The sequence below is a fragment of the Westerdykella ornata genome (assembly GCF_010094085.1).
Source record: "Westerdykella ornata strain CBS 379.55 unplaced genomic scaffold EI97scaffold_4, whole genome shotgun sequence".
Taxonomy (NCBI): Eukaryota; Fungi; Ascomycota; class Dothideomycetes; order Pleosporales; family Sporormiaceae; genus Westerdykella; species Westerdykella ornata.
The window spans coordinates 617,798-633,985 of NW_022986854.1; the positions used below are offsets into that span (position 1 = coordinate 617,798).

At 54.0% G+C, this 16,188-nt stretch overlaps 7 protein-coding genes across 7 annotated transcripts; 3 read left to right on the forward strand and 4 right to left on the reverse strand.

The window, feature by feature from the left end:
- Positions 1-360: 360 nt before the first annotated feature.
- Positions 361-1,700, reverse strand: EI97DRAFT_372340 (HAD-superfamily hydrolase; the record flags this gene model as incomplete). The annotated part of the gene is made up of 2 exons (XM_033795342.1): positions 361-1,297; positions 1,348-1,700. The coding sequence occupies 2 exons, from the start codon at positions 1,698-1,700 to the stop codon at positions 361-363; spliced, it is 1,290 nt and encodes a 429-aa protein (XP_033656365.1).
- Positions 1,701-1,724: 24 nt separating this feature from the next.
- EI97DRAFT_220777 (uncharacterized protein) lies at positions 1,725-2,523 on the reverse strand. Its single transcript, XM_033793863.1, has one exon. The coding sequence runs from the start codon at positions 2,332-2,334 to the stop codon at positions 1,819-1,821; it is 516 nt and encodes a 171-aa protein (XP_033656366.1). The 5' UTR covers positions 2,335-2,523; the 3' UTR covers positions 1,725-1,818.
- A 269-nt stretch (positions 2,524-2,792) lies between these two features.
- On the reverse strand, positions 2,793-3,949 carry EI97DRAFT_220766 (uncharacterized protein). The gene is made up of 2 exons (XM_033793862.1): positions 3,498-3,949; positions 2,793-3,430 (listed from the first exon to the last, which is right to left on the reverse strand). The coding sequence occupies exons 1-2, from the start codon at positions 3,696-3,698 to the stop codon at positions 2,993-2,995; spliced, it is 639 nt and encodes a 212-aa protein (XP_033656367.1). The 5' UTR covers positions 3,699-3,949; the 3' UTR covers positions 2,793-2,992.
- On the forward strand, positions 3,716-5,896 carry EI97DRAFT_440343 (uncharacterized protein; the record flags this gene model as incomplete). Its single annotated transcript, XM_033799621.1, has 2 exons — positions 3,716-4,109; positions 4,194-5,896. The coding sequence occupies 2 exons, from the start codon at positions 3,716-3,718 to the stop codon at positions 5,894-5,896; spliced, it is 2,097 nt and encodes a 698-aa protein (XP_033656368.1).
- Positions 5,897-6,714: 818 nt separating this feature from the next.
- Positions 6,715-8,378, reverse strand: EI97DRAFT_484557 (uncharacterized protein; the record flags this gene model as incomplete). The annotated part of the gene is made up of 3 exons (XM_033802117.1): positions 6,715-7,759; positions 7,888-7,925; positions 7,987-8,378. 3 exons carry the CDS (start codon positions 8,376-8,378, stop codon positions 6,873-6,875), a joined length of 1,317 nt encoding a protein of 438 aa, XP_033656369.1. The 3' UTR covers positions 6,715-6,872.
- Positions 8,379-10,240: 1,862 nt separating this feature from the next.
- Positions 10,241-13,519, forward strand: EI97DRAFT_448652 (PLC-like phosphodiesterase; the record flags this gene model as incomplete). The annotated part of the gene is made up of 1 exon (XM_033800172.1): positions 10,241-13,519. The coding sequence occupies one exon, from the start codon at positions 10,241-10,243 to the stop codon at positions 13,517-13,519; it is 3,279 nt and encodes a 1,092-aa protein (XP_033656370.1).
- A 517-nt stretch (positions 13,520-14,036) lies between these two features.
- Positions 14,037-14,683, forward strand: EI97DRAFT_220836 (uncharacterized protein). Its single transcript, XM_033793864.1, has one exon. It carries the CDS (start codon positions 14,192-14,194, stop codon positions 14,570-14,572), a length of 381 nt encoding a protein of 126 aa, XP_033656371.1. The 5' UTR covers positions 14,037-14,191; the 3' UTR covers positions 14,573-14,683.
- The last annotated feature ends 1,505 nt before the right edge of the window (positions 14,684-16,188 follow it).

Here is a 16,188-nt window from a genome sequence, read left to right on the forward strand (position 1 = left end):
TCATCACGTGATACGACCGGTACGAGGAAGATCTCCGAGAAAGTGCGTGAACAGGTGCACAACTTCTCTAAGGAGGGTACATAAGTGGAGGGGAGAGTATACAAGTGAAGGTTTGAAGGTAAAGCATATCTGATCTTGATTGCTCTAGTTAAACAAATGCGAGTCTATACTCTTGAGTGGTATCATATGGTGCAAGCCGAAAATATACAGACGAACCCGTCGCCTATCCCGTCTTCTTCAGTCGGAGTATTATGTTGAAGTAGAAACCAAAAATTTCCCAAATCATGAACGCCGCTAGAAATGCTGGTAGTTGCAGGACCCTGAATATCCATGAGTACCATGGAAATGATGAAACAAGCCTTATCCTTCATTCTTCAGCGCGGCACTGGTGTTCGTCCTGCTAGCCTTCAGCGCCTTCCTGTACTCGCGTTCCATACCGTGCTTGACAGCATCGAGGACAGTATCGACGGTGGCGCGAGGCTGAAAACGAGGCTTGCTTCCCTCCTGGAAGACCCCCGTGCGGACGAGGATGGAATACCACGTGTTGTCTGCGTGCCTGTCGAACTCGTTGGTCCCGCGGATGTCGGACTCGGGTGTGTCGCCGACGAAGTAGACAGTCTCGGGCGGAGCATCGATGCGATGCGTATCCTTGCGCCACTGCTGAAGGAGGCGAGTAGCGAATTCGAAGGTGCCGATCTGTGGCTTGCCAAAGGCAGTTGTTTTCAGCTCTTTGCCGGTGACGGCCTTGAACATGGCTTCCAGAGAGACGCGAAGAGCGCCCATGCCGATGCGTGTGAGGTCGTGGGAGGTGCTCCATACGACATCGTTGTGTGAGAAGAAGACAGGAGGACCCTCGTCGAAGGTTTCGGAACGGGTGCCTAAGCGGCCGTTTTTGGACATCAACAGGTCGAGGATGATTTGCTGATCCGATGCCCAATCTCTGCTGTCGGCAAAGACGAAGATGGCTTCAATGTTTATTTCATCGAAGTTGCGGTCGCGCGAGTTCTTCCACTCCTCTGGCGTGAGTTTGCGGAAGGGAGTGGTGTCTTGGTTGTATTTGATGATATCGCCAGGGGTCACAACGTCCTTGAAGCCGTAGCCCTCGGCTACGATCCTGCACTTCTCGCCTTCGCCGCCAACGACAAGGACGGTGTTGTATCTCTCAGCCATCTCCCGCATGGGAGTATGACCACAGATGAACTGTCCGGGCGAGACTTCAATCTCGAGTTGTTGGCTGAGCTGTATGCAGCGCTCGGACTCAGTCTTGCCTCCACCATTGGTAACAAAGATATACGGTCTGTGTGGTGTTAGCGGACATCGTACACCAAGAGTGGTTATGTCACCTACACTTTGATGCCATATTCGTTCTCACCGTTCAGCATCTTCATGGCCTCGATCGCCTCTGGGATTGGGCGACCCCCGCGGATGAGAACGCCATCAATGTCGAACGCGAAGGCATACTTGTCTGTGACAGTTGTTGCAGGCGGCGTCCCGGGCGTTGTAGGCGTCGTTGGGGAATCAATCTCATGTCGGGCCTGCTCCATGGCGGTGGCAACTTCCAAAGCTTGCGATGGGGCCATGAGGTGCTTTGGAGGGACCACAACGGTGGGTCCACGAGAAAGAGTCTCATTGTTAGCCTCGGCGGCACTCAGGCGGCGCGCAAAGCGGCCTGAGGAGGAAGGGACAACGACGCTTGACATTGTGATGCGTGTATTGGCAGTCGGTAGTGAAGCTTGTATGAAAGCAATAATATGGTTTCTCAAGACATGAAGAAGTTGAGAAGTGCAAATACGCGGGGGATTGAAGACATTTTGTACTCTAGCGTAGATCCTGATATATTTGGGAATAAGGAATAGAGAAGTAACTCCATGAGGCTGTGGTGGAGACGGTGGGCACTCTGTGGAGAATAGGATGAAACAGATACGGTAGCCGTCTGTGGAGAGAGGTGAAGTTAACGAATGTTTTCACCAACCACCGAGTTGTGAGGATCTTGGAGATGGTCTTGTCATTCGTCAATGAGGCGAACTCTTCTGGTTTGTTATTCGTTGTCAGACAGAACCCCGGACTATCAGCAGGATTTTTACTGTGTACTGTGGTAAGACCCTGAGGCTCAACAAAGCAGGTCGATTGCCCGCCCGCAATGGTAGAGACCGGAGCGACCCGACCGTGACCAAGGTAGTCCACCAAGTCAGTTTCACGCGGGACAAGACCAGTAGATGATTGGTTCAGTATTTCCAGGGTAGTCAGTTTGCCGTCCACGGCCGGTAAGCTGTCGCTCAACCTCTCCTGATTTTCGGCTGTCCGAAAGGTAAACAAGTGCTGGACGGATGCCATGAGGTTGAGATGATCTCGCGCAATGATGTCACTGCGGGTCGATCCAAAAATGTCCTTGGCAACTGCAACACCAACTTTGAGCAACGTCCATTACTAAACCGTCTTGTATACGGATCTGCGTTTCAACATCCTTTCTTGGTCAACCACTCGGAAAAGACGGGACCCTTTATTTTGTGCCAAGCAGAACAGTCCCTGTGGCAAAACGCCGTAAACCAGTCAGAGAGGACGAGATCGGCCAAAAGCCGAGACAGGCCGTAAATCAGGGTCTCAGGGGAAATCGTTACTGTGAGAGCTTAAACCAAGGTGCTTTGTTGTTGCCGGCGTTAAAGTCGGCACTGAAGAGCCGTAACAGGTTTGACCTCAATCACTAGAAACGACATGAGCGGCTTTGACTTGAGGCGTGCAAGCAGTGTTCCGAGTTTCCGACTTGATACCCGTCGTATTGCACTGCAATACTCTCATATGAGGTGCCCTAGGGTAACAGCTCTGGTACATTGGTCACAAGCAAGAAATCCTTCCATCACAATCACTCCCTCTTGACCGGCAACAAGATTCCGCTTCGTGTTAGCGTATTTTCACTCTGCAAATACAGATTACCAACCTCAAAAGCTTGTTTAGGTGGTCCGTATTCCTGCAATTACAAGATGAAGCTGCACCCTTAACCCGACCCCACATTCCCAAACGTTGCGCTTTCCGCCATCTTCTTCTCCAAGAAGCAGCGTGGAGAGCTTAGAGTAGGCAATGAGTGCAGCCAATCGGCCCATCCTTCATGGGAGCTCGCTGAACTGTAAATTGGCAGGACCACAACTTGCCCATCACCACCGAAGCAAACCAAGGTCATAGGGCCTGTTCGCAGTCTACCTAGATAGGGTCCGGTTGACCGCCGCGCTCTGCCTCGGGCCAACTGTGACTGACATCTCTTGTCAATGCTGAAGCATCTCCACGCATCATCAAGCATTCTCGGTTCCAGGGAGGGAATATCATCGACGTGAGGTATTGCACATTCTCTCACTTCTTGTACATACGGAGACTTGCCCATGAAACTAGTACGGTCGCCTCCCACTGAGTGTCGAAGTGACAGAGTAGCTTCTAAATACTTTTGTGAAGTCAGCTCCACTCGACTAGTCTGGCTTGATGGTAATCAAGACTAAACAAAAACTTACTATCAACCTCGACAGTGGGTGAAGTTGCAGCGTGTAAAGGGTACAAAACACGTGATGCGTGATGTACCTTCCCACCTGGGCAATCCATGAGTATGCCTTCCCAGAGAGCTGAACCAACAAAATTTTTACCTCTCTCCTCACCGGCTCTACTCTCACCGGCTCTACTTCACAGCAATCCGCAAGCACACTCTCCATGCACATCTCGACCTTATGCCACCATGAACTGGACGGGCGGCAGCCTCCAACGTCACTCGAAGAACGCTCAGCGAAGCGTCGTCAAACGACAGAAAGAGCATTTTGCCAAGGCTCGAACCACGCTTCAGAATGGCTCAAACGTGCCGGCAGTGCCATTCTGTCCCAGCTATCTTCGACCCGAGACCATGAGCATAGGAGGCCAACTTCCCCCCTTTGGAATGGGCTCGGTTAGGCATGTAGGTCACTCCAAAAGGCTTCGGACTGGTCATTCCAACGACAGGTCACCGCGGGAGAATACCGTGCATCAAGCAGCACACAAAAGAACCTATGACTGCAAAGGGATTCTTTCGTCCGCAAAGATTGCGAACACCAACCAATTAGAACCAGGTATCAACGGGGCTGGGCCATCTCCACCAGGTATGATATTCCCTGCGTCTCCATTTGTGTAGAAACCCACAAAGCCTCTAGACCGCCTGCAATGCTGACGATCGTTGTCCGCAGCCAAAGACATGCGTCCTAGCTCTCCCAACGGGACTCCAGTAGACGACCTCGAACAACGCCTGTTAGAGGCAAACAGGCGGAGACTACTACAACAACGAGACTGGGCAGGGCTAGGCCCCTCGCGTCCGGTGAAGATGCATTTTGCATCAATAAGAGAGAAGCAAAGAATTGGCAAGCGAAGAAAGGTATCGAGTCGCTCGGGGATCCGCATCGATACCCACCAGCTTCCCCGCAGCATGCCTCATCATGGTAGAGATGCCTACAGGCTTATTGATATGCATCATGGTCTGGATGCCATAAAAGTCAGGATTGGCACAGAGGCGTTGGCTAGCCAGAGCTCAGCACAGCCGTCCGAGCACGCAATGCCATGTCGACCTGAGGACAATCGAACAGAGCTATCGGACCCCATGCTCTTTGACCACGAGGACATATGTTCTTCGCAGGGGGAGGTGAAGGCCATAACACGATCGGTCAGTGAGACCCAGGCAAGCCCCGGACCATTGATGCACGACCGCAGAAACAGCCCCTCCGTCCTGAGTGACCTTCCTTATGCTGGATCTAGGTTGTCGCAGAGAAAGCTGGTGAGCTACCCAAGGGAGGGTAGTAGTTCAAACGACCTCAGGGATGTGTTAACGGAATCGCAACTTCGACAACAGTCCATCTCCCCGAGTTTCAGGCTTCTCGCACATGGAACTCACGAGCCATTTCGCCTCACTTTTGATTCATCCGAAAGGACAACGGAAACGGGCAACCTCGACGAGATGAACACCTTGCGGGATAAGGCTACCAACGGGACGACTGCATGCAGCCTCGCTAATGCAAGGTCCTCTGGATCGAGGCATGTGGAGAGCAGGGAAGATGACCAGGAGCATTCATCCGCAAACATCGACGATAGGGCCTGGACGGGTTTTGCCAGTATTCCACATACCAGCTCGAACGGTTTGGCCGACTCCTTATCACAAGTCCCGGGTGGATATGCAGAACGCGGGTATGCTGGGACGCAATATGCAACTGTCGGCGATCGGACGTACGAGCCCACGTCTTCTCCAATTTTCGCCTCTCTGCCTTCGGTCAGGAGTGCAAATGAGCACCTTTCGTGGAAAGGCACGCCATCCTTGGCCGATAAGGGAGGGCACAGTGCCACTGGATATCAATCGCACGGCATGGATGAGAGCGAGAGGCTCTGGAGGACGTTCGTGTTCGCGGATATTGACGAACTCGCAGCTGGGTCTATGCATGATAGAGATACGCATTCACCGAAGCAGCGCATGACCCTTGGAGACCGGTCAAGCAAGAAGACTTCATGCGTGGCCGTTGCGTCCTCGGCGAGCTCCGTGCTGTACCCAATCGATCAGAATCCACAAGAGCATCGGCGCTCGAGCGACACGGTACAGATTGCAGCAAAAGGCGCATCTGCCCCTAACTCTTTCCTAGGAGCGAAGTCCAGGCCCGACGTCTGCACCAGACTGGCATCGTCCGAGGGCAGTGGTCCCGATGGGCCGCGACTCCAGGACCTAGAAAACGGAAGCCTTCCACAGAGGGAGGACAGCGATTTCGGACATGATGAAGGACGTTCTGTGCCACCTGGCTCCTTGTTCAACAATGCGTCTCACGATACATTCTCTTCAGGGACCATTGAGCACGACAGCAGTCGAGATTATGCGTATCTCCTGAGGTGCGGGACACGTAGTACAAGTTCCTAGCCAGGAACAAGCTGTCTGCCAACATACGGAGTCATTATAGACCTGTGCACAGCCAGCGAAACAATCCACTGCCAATGAGGGGCGGAGGTAACATCTTTCTTACAGCTGGAGGGATTCCCGCTCTGGGCGCAGGCAATCTGGGGATATCTACTGATACGACTATGCAAATTGATATTCAGTAGAGAACGGTATAATCATGTCGACTTGGACCCTGGTGTCAGCGGCGTTGACGGAATGACTGGGCGGGCAAAGGAGATCCTATGGGAGGCATTATGGGAACGATTTATTATAAGGAAGCGATTCGATTGTCCAATTGGCGCAGAAAATATTATCTCATCACCGATCAGCGCCCCTCGGCAGGGCTGCAGTCGAATGGTCTTCTGGGGACGTGTCGCAAACCTGGAATGCTGCAGTATGGGTAGGGGCATATTGCGGGGAAAGCTGTGATGAGTGGTGGTATCTCGCGGAGATTATAGATCTCCGGTTCGGGATCGTGCTTGATCTTCGAACGACCCTCAGAGGGAGGTGCACCCCGAGGAGATATTGGGACAAGAAGCACAGTTTGGGTGCAACTGCTGTTTGAATGGTTGCACATGGTCGGAGGGCAGCCATTCCAATGGCAATGCGGCATCAGTGCATGGCATGGAGTCCAATGTAGCATCGCAGACTCCCATTGTGAGGACCAAGACCTCGTATCGAGGAGTTTTGAGGGCCACGACGGGCGAGAGTTGCAATGTCAAACGATCAGACGACGAGGTGCCTCAGGCAGCCGGCTGGCGCCATATTGTACAGAGCACTGTGTACACACAGGCAGGCCAATGGGGTGTATGTACGGTCAATGGTGGAACCCTTGGTATGCGCTGGACATTGGGGTTCAGCTGACCGGATGAAAGAGGAGTACACCAGGCCGGCCTCGATGATTCATGAATGCAGAGGGGAAGAGCTTGGAAGGTGCATGGAAGGTGCATTGGCATATTCAAAGAAAAGATGATAGCGGCCAGCAGAAGAAAGAGAAATGGAAAAGGCGATTGGGCGGTAAAGCTCGCGGTCCACCGCGATGGCACACCGCCGCGGTGGCCATGTGACGTGCGGATTGACAGGGGAGAAATGGCGGGGGAGTGGTGGGCGGATGGAGCGGGCTTGGCCAGGGGCTGGAAATCGTGGAGCCGTCTGATGCTTTTTTCTGGAACGCCGAGCGAAGCCGGGAAAGGCCAGCGAGGCATGGCCGGGGCCGAGCGAGGGAGTCGTCACGCGACTCGGACTTTTTGCAAGGGTTTGTTTGCATGCTGGGGTTTCTTCGGGAGAATGATGCAGCACCGTGGGGGTTCAGCAACAAACAACACCGCGTGGTGACGACGACGACACGAAGCGCCGCATCCTCGGCAGTCAGCACGAACGAGGAGGGGGGATGAACATGTACGGCAGGGCAAGGTCGTATATACAGGAGGACCATGGCACACGAACAGGCTGCCGGGCGGTGATCCGTGGTGGAGCCGGCAGCTGCGAAATGAGATGCGGAATGGCGGTGGGAGAGACGAGAAAAAGAGAATAATGGAGAAGATTTGATGAGGACGAGTCGCGCATCGTCTGATCTTTTTGACTGGGCCGGCAATAATAATAATGTTTCGCAGTCTTCACACAGCGGACACTGGATGATCGACGACGGCGCCGCCCCTGGCCGATCAACCCAAACCACGCCAACGGGTCGCTCAAGCTCGAGCGGGTGTCGTTTCAGCAGCAACCGAGCGTGAGCCCGACCACGTGTGGGTTTGGCTCCTTTGCAGTTGCCCAGCAGCTGGAGAGCCCAAAGAATACCAGCGATGACTTGCTGGCGCTTGGTTGACCGCCATGTACCCGTCACAGCTGACGACTATCTCACAGTGATGAATCATGCTCTGAGGGTGCCGTTGCCGTCAGTCATGCTGACGGCATCGATTGCAATCATCATTGCTGGGACCAATGGCACCACCGAGCGGCTCCAGTAATCTTACCCCTCATCTTCCCTTTCCCCACACGGGCTACGGGGTTGCTAGTTTGGTGTAATCAGAAGTGCGAAAGCCCATTCATTATCGTGGTTGTAGTCAGCATACATGATGACAGCAATAGGCTGGGTAACCAGTAGGTACTGGTACCGAGGACAAAGAAGCACCATCACCATCAGGCAATGGCCCGGGCTAAGCTGTGTTGGTGTATTGGTGCCCAGCGGACTCAATAGTGGACAAGCCCGATTACAAGCCTGCAGCAACATTATCGTGAGGGTGCTCGCAGAGTTCCAAGCCTGAAGACGATGTTTTGTTGTCGTTTTCTCCTGTAGTCTAGCATCAGGGAGGAGCATCAGGATGGGGCGTCGTAATAATAGGTAAGCAACGGCTGCTATTTCTGTCGCCGTCGTCGGCGTGCGGTGAGGAGTGAGGCTGGTGGTCAACAGGCAGAGGGCCCAACCCCGGGCTTTGATGCAGCCCAGGCTGGGATGCCTGATCATAAGCCACACGGCTTGACAGGGTCAGTCGGATCCCACGCCAGAGGTATAGGGATGGTGGCATCGAGGTGGTGACGAGCGGTGAGACGGCAAATCGGGGGGGCTTGTGTCTGAATGCTGGAGCGACGACAGCGAAAAAACAAACAGCAGGATGGAGAAGAGCCTCACTAGAAGCTCTGTGCGACGGGGCGGTGTATGACTGTGACTTGACCGATGGTCGGAAGTCGGAAACGTTGCTTATTCATCCGCCGTTGACAGCGGAAACGTTTGCGGACGTCGAGGTTCGGGGGATTGGTGAGCACCCGCTTGTCCCAAGTCGTCGACGCTTATTACCGTACGTATTGTTACAACGGTAGCTCTCCTGGTAGACTAATGAGTGGTAAATTGCGAGCAACGTCATCGTGTGATGATCAGACGTTTCAGCTAGTACTAGTACTGTGATGGCTAATAGTCACTGCCGACATCCGGCAGCGTAGCCACTCATTATTTTAGTTCTCAGGCCATAACGAACAATTCTTGTTACTCAGGACTGTGTGTGTACTTGTACTGTGTGCACTGTAGAGCAGGGCATGACTTCCCAGGACCTAGTGATGAGCAACCCCGCTTTTGGATTTCCAATAACTACTGTGTACTTACTGGCTGCTAATTTCCCTTCAAAACGAGGGGAATGGACGAAACAGAGGACGGATATCTCCTAGCCGGGTTCTGGCCGGAGGAGGCCATTGGCCGTATACTGAATTACCTGATTTGTTGCCCCATGGAGTGTTAACATTGGACGACTGCTGCGGGGTGATTGTGTGGTGTGTGGCTGCCAAGAAAGCGACGACCGTTGGGCCTCGCCTCCTCCTTCCCCTTTCCGGTGTGGGGCAGAAAAAGGGCTTTTCTCCGACCTGTGTTTCGTTTTATTACCACGAAAGTCGCGAGACCTGGTGGTACTTGAACCTTGAAAATTTGTGGGCGGGAAACCCCGGTACTAGCGCCTTCCCTCCTTCGGCCCAGCCGCTGCCAAGAAGTTATCTTTCCACCTGGGCAGCCCAAAAAAGCTCCCTTCGTCAGCTTTTCACTGCTCTTCCTTTCTGTTCCCCCCCTGCCCTTCGCGCCCCCTTGCCCAATTCCCAATCATCACCCACCCTGGCACTTCTTCCTCTTCTCCTCTCTGCAATTCATTATCTTCCCACTCCTCCCTCCCCTCGATCCCGGCCTGCAGACGCTCGCACCCTTCACCCACACGCACATCATCGCCATTCACTATCCGACCAGCTGCACCAGAGGTAGCCTTGCAACACGCACGCACGCACACCACCACCACCACCACCACCACCACCGCCCCGGTCCTGACCTGCAGCCGATCGCATAACACGGTACACACACAATTACCTGCACGCTCTCGTCCGCCTGTACGTCTATACCGGTGCGACCTGTAAGCTGCGACGCCTGCTTGCTATTCGCCCTGCACGCCAGTCGCGCCCACCGCGCTTGAAGGTGCAAATCCACCCACGCACACCCCAGAAGGACGACCTGCTCCCCAGCTTCCTTGTCTGCCTCTCCCCTCACGATGCGCCAGTTGCCTTATTAAACCGTTGCACTCGGCGCCGCCTCCGCCCTACGCACACGGGCAGTCGCCTCACTTCTCCCCAGTACTGTCCATGCAATTCTCAGCACCCCTCGACTCGCATCATGACTACATAGGCCGCCGTGCCATCCCAATGCTCCCTCCCACCTCCAATCCCGTAGCTCCCCAGCCAACACCCCCAACTACCACTCGCACCATGTCCAGGCCCGATGTCTATGGCGAGCTTCTTGCTTCGGCGCCTCAACCGGCACAGCTACCTCGTTCGCGCTCGCCCCAGCCCCAGTACATGCGAATGAGCTCCGCCATCACCATCCCCAACGCCCGCAGCCCGGCTTCGACCTCCTCCTATTACAGTTTCAATGGCTCCACCAGCCTCCAGTCGACCCCCGAGGGCATCGTGCCCGTCTCCCACTCGTCTCTTCCTCAACCCTCCTCGTTTTACCTTCCCGAGCCCCTGATACATCCACCGACTTCGACACCGCCAACTTCGTCCACCTCCGCAATGGCAGAGTTCTGGCCCAAGAGCTCTGGAGGGCTGATACGAAGTCTTAGCCGAGGTGCCCGTCAGGGCATTCAAGACAAGTTCCGCCGGAATGGATCCAGTGCCCACCGGGATAAAAGCTCCGGCCCTGTCATCATGCGTCGCCGCTCCGACAGCAGGACTGCCCTCGACAATGCTGCCGACGTGTCCGATCTCGATCTCGGTGGAGAGGCTGGCGAAGAGGAAGCCGTCGAGGACCTCATCGAGCCCCTGAACGTTTTAGGCATATCGGCAAACCGACCGTCAGTCGTCACCTCCATACCCGAATCTAGCGAGGAAGCCCCGGTACGGAAGCAGAGATTGGAGCAAGGCACCAAATTCACCAAGGTTGCCAAGAAGAAGATTAAGCAAATCACCTTGCGGTTGGATCTGGACCATGGAATCGTCTACTGGGATCCTCAACGGCCGTCAAAATACTTCTCAATCGACGACGTCAAGGAGATTCGCTCGGGTCCCGAGACGAAGCACTACCGCGAGGAATTCAGGTATTCGGAGCACTATGAGCCCTTGTGGTTCACCATTGTCTACTCGGACACGGCCCGCGCCAAAGGGAAAACCAAACAGATGCACCTGATAGCCAGCGATCCGGGCACCATCAAACTCTGGACCCAAACCCTCGACAAGGTCTCTCGAGAGCGCATCGAAATCATGGCCGGCCTCCTGAGCTCCGCCGAGAAGAGCGCGAAACTGGTGTGGCAGCGTGAAATGGCCAAGCGCTTCCAGGGTTCGGAGCACCGCCCTGAGGAAGAGACCATGGATTTTCAAGGAATCATCAAGCTTTGCAGAAGTCTGCACATCAATTGTTCCGAGGACATGTACCGATCCTACTTCAACATGGCCGATGTCGACAGCACCGGGAAGCTCAATCAGCAGCAATTCCTTTCTTTCGTCAGGCAGCTGAAGGAGCGGAAGGACATCCGTCCCATCTATGAGCGATTCGTACCGAAGGACGACACGGAGATGACTAAGACTAGCTTCTTCACGTTTCTTGCGAAGGAACAGGGAGTCTTCGTCTCAAAGGACCCGGAGTATTGGACGTCTGTCTTCGAAAAGTGCGCACGCGCTTCCAAGCCCAAGACCGTCCCGTCCGAAGAGCTGACCATGGACCTTGCTGGGTTCCAAACGTTCCTCACCTCGTCCACGAACTCTTGCTACGTCCCGTCCACAGCAAACGTGCAGCTCAACCGCCCTCTGAACGAGTACTACATCTCAAGCTCTCATAATACCTACCTTACGGGTCGCCAGGTCATCGGCGAGTCCAGCACCGAGCCCTACATCACCGCACTACAGAAAGGCTGCCGATGCCTTGAGATTGACTGTTGGAATGGGAATGACAAGCAGCCCATCGTCAACCACGGTCGCACGTTGACCACCAGCATCTCGTTCAAGGATACGATCAAGGTCATCAACCAGTACGCCTTCTGCGAATCTCCCTACCCCCTGATCCTCTCCCTCGAAGTGCATTGTGACCGTGAGCAACAAGCGCGCATGGCCGAGATTATGATCGAGGAGTTTGGCGATAAGCTCGTGCTGGAGCCGCTGGATTGGAACTCTACGGCCCTACCGTCACCCGAAGAGCTCAAGGGAAGGATCTTGATCAAAGTGAAAGCCGCCGCCGATGATGCCGACTCCAAATCGTCAGTTGCAGACCTCCCGCCCCGCACCCGGTCGCGAAGTCTCAGCTCGCCATGGTCTCGCCCTGTGCAGCTCGATAACTCTACCATTCCTCCGCTCTCGAGCCCCCCGTCGATGAGTCCTCCAGAGCGTATCACGTCTTTCTGGACCTCCCCTCGCACGTCCACGACCTCCACCAACGCCACCCTCCCCACACCTCCCCTGATGAGTTCGGCCGACGACTCGGACAGTCCTCCGGCCACCGATGTCGAGAAGAAGAAGAAGAGCTCTACGACCAGTAAAATCATCCCAGTGCTCGGTGACCTAGGCGTGTATACCAAGGGCTTCAAATTCACAGGCTTCAAGACCCCGGAAGCCCACAGCTTCAACCACGTCTTCTCGATCGGCGAACGTACATTCCGTAAGTTGATTGAGCAGGATCCGCAGACAAGGAACGCATTGGAGGAGCACAATATGCGCTGCCTGATGCGCGTGTATCCAAGCTTCCACCGTGTCACGTCGACCAACTTTGAGCCTCTGAGCCACTGGCGCAGGGGCGTCCAGATGGTGGCCCTCAACTGGCAAACGTACGACGTAGGCCAGCAGCTGAACGAGGCCATGTTCGCCGGTGGCAATGATGGGGCAGGCTACGTCCTCAAACCTGCAGAGATGCGCCTGCCGGAGCCGCCAGAGGCCAGTGTCGGCCATCGGTTGGCCCCCAGACAACTCGTCCAATTTTCTGTGCAGATTATCTCTGCGCAACAACTGCCGCGGCCCAAGAGCCTCAGCGCTGATGCGAACATCAATCCGTACATCGAGTTTGAGGTGCATTGGGCCGAGGATATGGACCGACATGTCACAGCTGAAAGCAACCAGGATGCCTCCGCCCGCAGCGGCCTCTCCAGCATCGGAGATCCGCTCCGGACAAGGACACGTATCATCAAGGGAAATGGCTACAACCCCGAGTTCAAGGACAAGATTTCCGTGTCCATCATCACGCGATACCCTTCCCTTGTCTTCATCCGATGGAGTGTTTGGAACTCGCGCGATGCGCAAAACACCGAACGCGCGCCCCTGGCCACATTCACCGCCAAGCTGGACAATCTCCGGCAGGGTTATCGCCATCTTCCCCTATTCGACAGCAGTGGCGAGCAGTATCTCTTCTCGACGCTCTTTTGCAAATTCACCAAACTGGAGCCTGTCAAGGTCCCGGAAGAGTGGGGTGCGGCTCAAACGCCCAGATGTGTCGTCGAGCACGAGAGTGTCTTCTCGCAGACGGGCAACCCGCAGGGGGGTCGCAGTCTTCTCCGGAAACTGATCCACCGCGCCCCAAGTGGCAGTAAGAAGCGCAAAGACATCACGTTCCACCGCACTTATAGTGACTCCAAAGATGACGGCTTCGATCTCCGCCACTAGTAGGAGCCAGGACACTGGTGCTGAGGCTGAGAGGGTCACAACGTAGCTTCAACCGCATTGCCAAGGTCGTCTGCTGCTTTCCCACGTCCGCTTTGCATCTCATCCCCTTCGGCACTTGAAAAGTTCAGTGCACCGCTCCATAGCTCGCTTGTTACGAAACGTCGCAACGCACATCATGGTCACGGGTACAGCGATGCCGTTTACCCGTCCGTGGCACAGCGGCCTTCCGTCAACGCAGATGCGCGCTGTCCGCCGAAATACCCCAGGTATGGCTCGCTACAACGCGTGGTCCAATGGATGCATATGCACAACGAAAATCCTGTTTTCTTCTTGCTCAGCAATTAGCTGGGCCGATCTCTGAGCATATTTCGTTTCCTCTCCACTGGCGCATCTGATACCCTCTGCATCTGCCCGCATCTTTCCTTGTCGTCTCCTTCCTTTTCCATTTGGGCGGCGGCGTTTGGGTTTATTGGGTCGGTTGGCACGGGCGCCTCCACCCTTTTCAAGAGCATGGCACGGATATCCACTATAGACATTGGCTTGCTTCAGCGCTGCGCTCGCTACCGGTGAACAGGTTCCACCCGGTCGGCCTCTTCATGTACTTGGTCGTTTCTCCGACTGCACCTTTGCGCGTCGTTTTCCTGTTCCGCGTCGTACGATGCAGACACGACGATGACGGCCTCGGTGCGATTTCTCCCGACTGGTGTGGGTCGTATAGGCTCATGCAGTGTGTGGGTGTGTGTATTGGGAGGCTATCTTTTTGTCGTTGTATTCCGTACTGCTTGTAACACCTTTCATTCATTCTCGGCTCCGGAGCCGAATTCGACGCGCTGGCTTGCCTTTGGAGTATGTGGGGTCCGACGAATGGCTGGTCTTGAGATCATGCTTGCGACCTCGTTTTCCTTCTTTCGCTTCTTATATATATTCTTTTTCTGGTTACTTGTGTGCGGCCCTTGGTCTCTGGTTTGCCTAGTCGAGGCCAGTGGGTGCTGGGGAGCGAGCGCTCGTGGGACAGACATCGTTGTTGATGCCATTTTTTCTTACCTTGCATAGATGGGTATGGGATTGGGAATTGGGAATGGGTTGTCGGTTTTTAGGGTTTCTGGGGAATTATCACCACCTGGTTGTGGTCGTGGGAATGAATCAATCGGATTGCCTACTGCAGGATACCAGCACTACTACGTAGTATTTGATGGCTAGCTATCTCCTACCAAGTAACTAAGCGTAACTACTTTGCGTATATCTGTCTCTCTCTGTGTGTGTGCATCGTTATCCATGGATATCCTACGGGCAATGGTGCGTATCTACCGCCCGTCCAATAGGTGTGTAGATGGATCGTCTCAGACGCGCAGGGACTTCCTTTCAACTTGGCTGTTCTGTACGAAGACATTTCTGTGTGTAGGTCTGTCTGCTTGCTACGTCCTCTGGGTCTCGATACTCTTTTCCCCTGTCTCTCCGCCCTGTCGTCCTGTGTGTTTCTCTTGCGGGGGTTCGGATGGTAGTGCTACCGCTAGCTACATGTTTATTTATTTTCCCCATTGTCTGGGTTACTGCGATAAGGGGGGTTGGGGGGTGAGGAAGGGGGAGCGAAGCAGCGCAACAAGAAAAGGCATAGATGGCCTAGACATGGGCAAGGGGAAGACGGACGAGGGAGTAAGTACCTAGGAGGAAGAGAGATGGAAACGAGAAAGCGATGGGGATGCGCAGAACCATACAAGACAATCAAAAAAGGAAAGGGGCAAACAGGGGAGGAAAAAGAGAAATAAGAGAAGGAACGAGCATATAGTAAGGATATCCTATCGTTGATTAGTTAGTGCATACTACAAACGTAGATGAACGGCTTTATTATATCGTAGACTTTTAGGTGCTGAAGTATCAACTTTTGCGAATCGACAGTCGCCTAACCTATAGAACTCTAAGAGACCGCTGCCATCACGTTATCATGTTCTTCAGTACACTAGCAGTTGCATCGCTAGGATATTGACTTTGTCAAGGAAAAAACTAGTTCGTAAGTCCTACGTGCTTGAAAGGAGGGAGGTGAGACGACGGCGGAAACTTCCAGAATCTAGAGTAGTTGGATTACTTCTAAACATCCTTGTTTTAAAGGGGGCAGATTGCGTTAGGTTTTCATTAGATCTAGAGGTAGGTCTGTTATACTTACACTGAAATACCTAGTCTTAATTTATCTGCAAGCTAAACCAAACGATTCGTTCCAACGATGAATACTGAATCAAACAAACGTTCCCCCCTCCAAGTCCCCAATCACTAAAATCGACCCCGAAAAGGGAGTACTCACGCAGAACCATCGTCGATGCCCATATACACGCGTCGCTGCTTAGAACAACGTTAGTAGCTTTTCACAGCAGCATGGTAAACTAGGCACCCACCGCAGAACACCATTGGCCAACATAAACTGTTACCGTACCTAACTATTCCCATTGGCTGGGGGCGTCCGGCAACCCTTCCGAACCAACACACTCAATTCCAACCTCAACCAAAAATGCCCCATTGTCACCATGTCCACGTCGTAGCAAGAATGGTGATGGCGTTCAGGCGCTCATGCAACTCCTCGGTCGCTCCAACATCCCTCACACGAACGCAATCAAATTCCAACATCCCCCGCACGGCACACGCCGCATACCTAATTTCCTACCATAGTACCTAGGCAC

Coding starts and splice junctions, on each gene's coding strand:
- EI97DRAFT_220777 (XM_033793863.1), bottom strand. CDS start 2,334: ATGGCATCCGTCCAGCACTTGTTTACCTTTCGGACAGCCGAAAATCAG.
- EI97DRAFT_220766 (XM_033793862.1), bottom strand. CDS start 3,698: ATGTGCATGGAGAGTGTGCTTGCGGATTGCTGTGAAGTAGAGCCGGTG. Junction 3,431..3,497: donor ACCCACTGTCGAGGTTGATA/GTAAGTTTTTGT, acceptor ACTTCACAAAAG/TATTTAGAAGCTACTCTGTC.
- EI97DRAFT_220836 (XM_033793864.1), top strand. CDS start 14,192: ATGACGGCCTCGGTGCGATTTCTCCCGACTGGTGTGGGTCGTATAGGC.